The 5,855-nt window shown below is 34.0% G+C and overlaps 1 protein-coding gene across 3 annotated transcripts; it reads left to right on the top strand.

Annotated features, from left to right (window-relative positions):
* Positions 1 to 2,114: 2,114 nt before the first annotated feature.
* LOC120194552 (probable ADP-ribosylation factor GTPase-activating protein AGD8) lies at positions 2,115 to 5,118 on the top strand. 3 transcript variants are annotated; one of them, XM_039196832.1, is made up of 7 exons: positions 2,115 to 2,331; positions 2,457 to 2,575; positions 3,330 to 3,759; positions 3,855 to 4,115; positions 4,371 to 4,487; positions 4,587 to 4,685; positions 4,813 to 5,118. In XM_039196832.1, exons 1-7 carry the CDS (start codon positions 2,254 to 2,256, stop codon positions 4,918 to 4,920), a joined length of 1,212 nt encoding a protein of 403 aa, XP_039052763.1. In that variant the 5' UTR covers positions 2,115 to 2,253; the 3' UTR covers positions 4,921 to 5,118. The 3 variants fall into 3 exon arrangements, with proteins under 3 accessions (XP_039052763.1, XP_039052767.1, XP_039052758.1); XM_039196836.1 differs by having other exon boundaries at positions 2,118 to 2,331; positions 4,365 to 4,487; positions 4,822 to 5,114; XM_039196827.1 differs by having other exon boundaries at positions 2,120 to 2,331; positions 4,365 to 4,487; positions 4,813 to 5,112.
* The last annotated feature ends 737 nt before the right edge of the window (positions 5,119 to 5,855 follow it).

Genomic DNA, 5,855 nt, shown 5'->3' with positions numbered 1-5,855 from the left:
CAAAGATATGTATTACCACGACCACGACCCGACCCGAGACGGCGGCGCTCGAGAGTCCTCTTGTTCTCTTTCACTCAACAAGGAAGTGAAAAATCCAAGCCTTAAATACCCATTCCCAATAGTGTTTCCAATACTATGTGGGATTGAGCATTACCAACACTTGTTTCCAATTCTTTTCTTGTTTCATTTTGGGATCCGATTCTGCCACTCATTTTGTTTGACAAATGGTAATGGAGAGGCAACCGAGTCGGCTTGGATTAGTTGAATCTAAACATTGGCTTGGATCAGTTGAATCTAAACATTGGCAATGCGAATTTGAAAATCGCGTTGAGATTTTGGACTATCGTAATGCGAATCTGAAAATCTCGTTGCGATTTTGGACTATCGCAATGTGAATCTACAAATCGCGTTGCGATTTTAGACTATCGCAACGCGAATTTGAAAAGCGCAACGCGAAATAGAAAATCGCGTTGCGATTTTGGACTATCGCAATGCGAATATGCAAATCGAGTTACGATTTTGGACTATCGCAATGCGAAATGGAAAATCGCAACGCGAATTTGGAAACTGAGTTGCGAAGTTGGAGTTCGCATTGCGAATTTAAGATCGCATTGCGATTTTGTTGGTCATTTTGACAAATCCAAAAAAAGTTGGTTAAAATCGTATATTATAAGATATTTTCGGTCACTGAGGTTATTTTCTCTTTTTAATTAGGTCCTCGTTTTATATCGAGTTGGGTCGAGTCGGATTTATACCCAAAAAATTCGGGTTGGGTTGGGTCAGGCCAGGTGGAGGATATATATATTTTTGGGTTGGGTTGAGTTTAGTTGGAGGATATATATATTTCGGATTGGGTCGGATCCGACCTGTTGCCATCTCTTCTCTAAAATTTTATAAATTAGTCTCTTCTAACATAAAATCGTGTTTGCCCATAAAAATAATAAATTATTCAAAGTATTAATAGTATGAAAAATATAAAAATACTTTAATTAAAATAATTTTGACATTAATATAAGTCAATTCCTCCATCTCTATATATATGCTTACTAGTTACACTCACCCTTTTTCTTGGTTATCATCGAGATGGTTTTAAAATGAATATTTTTTTTTTCAAATTTTGATTAAATTATTTGGAATTCGATTTGAAACATATTGGTGGGAGAAAATATAGTAGAAACAGGTTGAGATCTTAAAGAGTTTAATAGTAATATGAAATGTCTTATGTTAACCTTTAGGGTGCGTTTGGTTCACGAAATGTAAGATTACCAGTGGGAATGTAAGATTATCAGTGAGAATGTAAGATTATCAGGGAATAAGATTACTGTGAATGTTGTATTTTGTGTTTGGTTGATTTATCATGAATGTAAGTTTACCGTGTTTGGTTAAAGGAATAAAAGATTATTAGAATGTATATTTGACCAAATTGTCCTTATTATATATTTGTTTTTTTAACAAGTTGGAAAATATTTATATATTTTCTTTAAAGAAATTTAAATTCATAAAATTTATATATATTTTTTATAAAATTGAAAATATAAAATGTTTAATGAAAGGGTAAAATTTTATTTTAACCCCTGAACTTCATATAAAAGTTTAATTATAGATTTTTTTGTAAATCTAAAATAATTTAAGGATAAATTTGTAACATTCGTAGAATTTTTATTATTCAATGACAGAAGAAGGATATTTTTGAGAAAAAAATTTAAGGGCATTTTAGTCTAAAACGCCAGTAATCTAACAATACATAAGGAAAGGAAGGTAATGACATTCCCGATAATATACCCAAAAAAATCTACTATTGATAATAAAACATTACCCGGAATAAAATTCCCGACCAACCAAACATGGGATTGTGGATTCTATTCCCATTAATGTCCCCACGATGAGAAGAAGAATCCAATTTTAGGGCCCTGGGGAGTTCTTTTTGGCCCAATATTTTATAACCCAGTACTTGGGCTTTCATTTTTAAATATGAGCTTAGGGATATCAAGCCTGTTTTAATTCGAGTAGAGGAATCAATATGCAAAGAATATAGGAACTACAAATAAAATTAGACCTTTCTATGAATTTTAATTCTGAAAATCTTGAGATAAAAACCTAGACTTGTTTATATTTCCATCTTCTAAGCTGAGGAGGTGTTCGATATCGATTCCACGCCTCTTCCGAATACACCCTTTTCCTTCACCCATATATATTACATATAAACAATACAAATTTTCCTTCTAAAATTCAAATATCGAAAAGCAAAACATCATGGCGTCGTCGTCGTCCGGTAGCCTGACCGATAAGAACGTCGTTTTCAGAAAGCTGAAAGCTAAATCAGATAACAAGGTATGTTTATTTTTTTTTTATTTATTGTATAAGTAATTATTTAATTTGATTTTGTTTTTAGATCTGGAACTTCTGTTCTCGGATTTTCGGTTTTGATTTTTTTCTTTGGATTTTAAAATTTGTAGATGTGTTTCGATTGCAATGCAAAGAATCCGACATGGGCGTCGGTTACCTACGGGGTTTTCCTCTGCATCGATTGCTCGGCCGTTCATCGGAATCTCGGTGTCCATGTCAGCTTTGTCAGGTATCACACTCTTTTTAGGTTTCCGATCTTTTATATTTATTTTTTAGATTAATCGATTCGTTTAATTTTTTAGAAATTGATGATAATGACAAATATTGGTTCCTTATATCCTTTTGACGAGTGCCTGAATTATGAATTTTCTACCTTCTAAGAGGTCTAGATTTTGTTTAGAAAGATGCCTCCCTGTACTTTGTTTCTAATGTTTTAGAGAATCTCTTCATATTTATATCAATGGCTTATAAGGAATTCGAACCCGAATATGGAATAATCATCTTCTTCTTCTTTTGTTATAAATTCATTGTCTGACTTTACCATGCCAATGAGTTTTGTCGCTTCCATTCCATCTTAGGTTTTAGTTTTCCTTTGATATAATTTTAAAAAATATTCTTAGAATTTAGAAAGGTCCCCTTCTTATTTTGGTAGAAGAAACTCTTTTTGTAGATATTAATCTGTTATCATACTTAACATGTGTTATGGTAAACAATGTAGAATCATGTATGCATATTATTTTCATATCCTTTATTTTATGGTTACTAGTGTTGTTGTTGGTGCTCTTTCTCAAGAGTCCATGCTACAAAAAGCGTGGATCTTCTAGATATTTTGTGTTTACTATGAAACACAGTCATGGGTGTGGAATTGAGAGTCATGTGATGTCAATGCTATTCATTCAATATCCCAGCCGCTGTTTATATCTCGCTCGAGTCTTTTCATTTCTCTCTTCTTGTTCTGAAAAGATTTATATAATTTTATGTAGGTCTACAAATTTAGATTCATGGTCTCCTGAACAATTGAGAATGATGATATATGGAGGAAACAATCGAGCACAGTTTTTCTTTAAGCAGCATGGATGGACTGATGGAGGCAAGATTGAGGCCAAATATTCTTCAAGAGCTGCTGATTTATACAGGCAAATGCTATCTAAAGAAGTTGCTAAAAGTATGGCAGAAGAGGCAGGTTTGCCTTCATCTCCGGTTGGTTCTCGCTCATCATCAGCATCTAATGAACTTCTTGATAGCAAGACTGTTGAAGCTCCTAAGGAAAGTTCTCTAGACAGGGTAGAGAAACCAGAAGTTTCTGTTGTGCAAAAATCTTCTCATACGGTTCTTACTAGCACTGTTAAGAAGACTCTTGGTGCAAAGAAAACTGGGAAAACTGGTCTTGGTGCCCGAAAACTTACTACTAAGGTATTAATAAGGATATCTCGATTAAGATAATTACTTATTTTGGGAGTTATTATAGTTTCCTTTCCTCTTGACAACATACTTTTCTTTGATTGCAGCCAAGTGAAAATCTTTATGACCAGAAGCCTGAAGAACCAGTTGTCCCTGTTGCTTCCTCAAGTATTAATACTGCACCCATTGGCTCATCTTTTCCATCTCGTTTTGAGTATGTAGAAAACGCTCGATCTGCTGAGTTGAATTCTGATGGCCCACAAGTGCTCAACCATGTTGCTCCCCCAAAGTCATCAAGCTTCTTTGCCGAATTTGGAATGGACAGTGGTTTTCAGAAGAAATCAAGCTCAAATTCCTTGAAAGTGCAAGTAAGTTATATGGCCTCTTTTTCTGTATTAAGACTGATTAGTTTGATGGTGTTTTCTCATTTTGGTTTTAGGACATCTTGCTCCATTTGATGACTCTTAATGTGCAAAACGTGTATTGCTAGAGTCGTTTTCAATTGTTTATGCTTTTGCTAAAGTAAAGTTGCATCCTTGGAAATTGAATTTCAATACAGAGCTTATAAACTTGCAATTTGTGTTTGTGGACTCAAATTCGAAAGTTCTTAATCTCAGATTCAGGAAACCGATGAAGCTAGGAGAAAGTTTTCAAATGCGAAATCTATTTCTTCATCCCAATACTTCGGTGATCAGAGCAGAGCAGACAATGATGCTCAAGTTACTTTGCAGAAATTCTCAGTATGTATTCTTTTCCGGAAAGCCACCATCATTTTTAAGCCTCAAGAGGCACTTATCTTTTTGTGATGAACAGCTTTCTTATTTTTATTTTCCTGGCAGGGTTCAACGGCCATCTCCAGTGCGGATCTATTTGGTAAGGGTGCAGATAAGTCTCTCGACCTCACAGCTAGTGACCTCCTCGACCGACTCTCTTTCCAGGTCCGCTTTATAAACATCTTGTCTGCATCACATGGATTTGTGTGCCTATGATATTTGGAAAATGATCTTATATCCCTCGTCCTTTTATTCTATTTCATTTTTCTTTCAACGAAAATGTCACTTTCAGGCACAACAGGATATCTCGAACCTCAAGAACATCGCGGGAGAGACCGGGAAGAAACTAAGCTCCTTGGCGTCCACCCTTATTACAGATTTTCAGGACAGAATACTCTAGTACAGTGTGGTAGCCTTATATATATATACCATTAACAGCCGATTTGTTTCGTAGTGAACATCATCAAAATGACCGAAGAAATATCAGGTTTATGGCGCCCTGGTTTCTTACATTTTTTCTTTTCTTTGCTTTTTTTAAGACATGAAAACCGAGCTTAGGTTTCATGGTGTTGTGTATTAATTAATTAACAAACAGGATGAATCAATATGAGCTCCAGTTTCTGAATTCGTCATACAGAGATTACATCTTACATCAATAATCTGACCGATCTTATATATGTCGGTTCTTAGTTTGGAATATTGAATAATTATTTTTGTAACTAGGTTGGAATGGACAGTGCATGGGGTAAGTCAATTGGAGCACCTAATGTTTTAAAAAAGTTGGCAATGGCTTCTTCCGGAACTCTTCCAAAGGAAGAGACACTCAATCTCCTCCTCATTGGAAAGTCAAAGTAGAAAGAGGAGTTCAAAAAGAATTCAAGTGCGCTTGGTCATTACGAAGCCCAAAAGAGGTGGAGACTTGACCGTCATTAAAATAAAGTTTTTATTACTATAATTAATTTACGTGTTATAAAGATTTTTAATTATTTTACAATAAAAGTTTAAATATTTTTAACGTCTTTTATGCTCGAATTTAAGATCCATATAGATAATAATCATCTCTTACAGTATTTAGTGTTTAAATTTAAAATCTGTGTTTAAATTTAAAATCTCAATAGATAATAATTATTTTTTTAACCACTGATATAGTTAATTAGTACAATAAAACAATTGAATTCCAAAAACGGCTTTTAAATTGGAATAAGAATACTCATGTTTGATTATTATATTTTGTGAGAAATTACGAAGGTCATGTATTGCTCTACCTCACTCGAACCTCCCTTTGAATTTATCAACACCTCATAGTTTAGATTTCGATATATATTATATTATTTG

Source organism: Hibiscus syriacus, unplaced genomic scaffold, assembly GCF_006381635.1.
Source record: "Hibiscus syriacus cultivar Baekdansim isolate YM2019G1 unplaced genomic scaffold, ASM638163v2 tig00004457_pilon, whole genome shotgun sequence".
Classification (NCBI taxonomy): domain Eukaryota; kingdom Viridiplantae; phylum Streptophyta; class Magnoliopsida; order Malvales; family Malvaceae; genus Hibiscus; species Hibiscus syriacus.
Note: the sequence above shows the minus strand (reverse complement) of the source record. Positions and strands in the feature narration are given on the sequence as shown.

What these genes read in the sequence shown, in the direction of transcription:
- LOC120194552 (XM_039196827.1), top strand. Translation starts at nt 2,254, where the DNA reads ATGGCGTCGTCGTCGTCCGGTAGCCTGACCGATAAGAACGTCGTTTTC. An exon ending in AAGCTAAATCAGATAACAAG is followed by an intron (nt 2,332 to 2,456) that starts GTATGTTTATTT and finishes TAAAATTTGTAG; the next exon opens with ATGTGTTTCGATTGCAATGC. An exon ending in CAAATTCCTTGAAAGTGCAA is followed by an intron (nt 4,116 to 4,364) that starts GTAAGTTATATG and finishes TCTTAATCTCAG; the next exon opens with ATTCAGGAAACCGATGAAGC.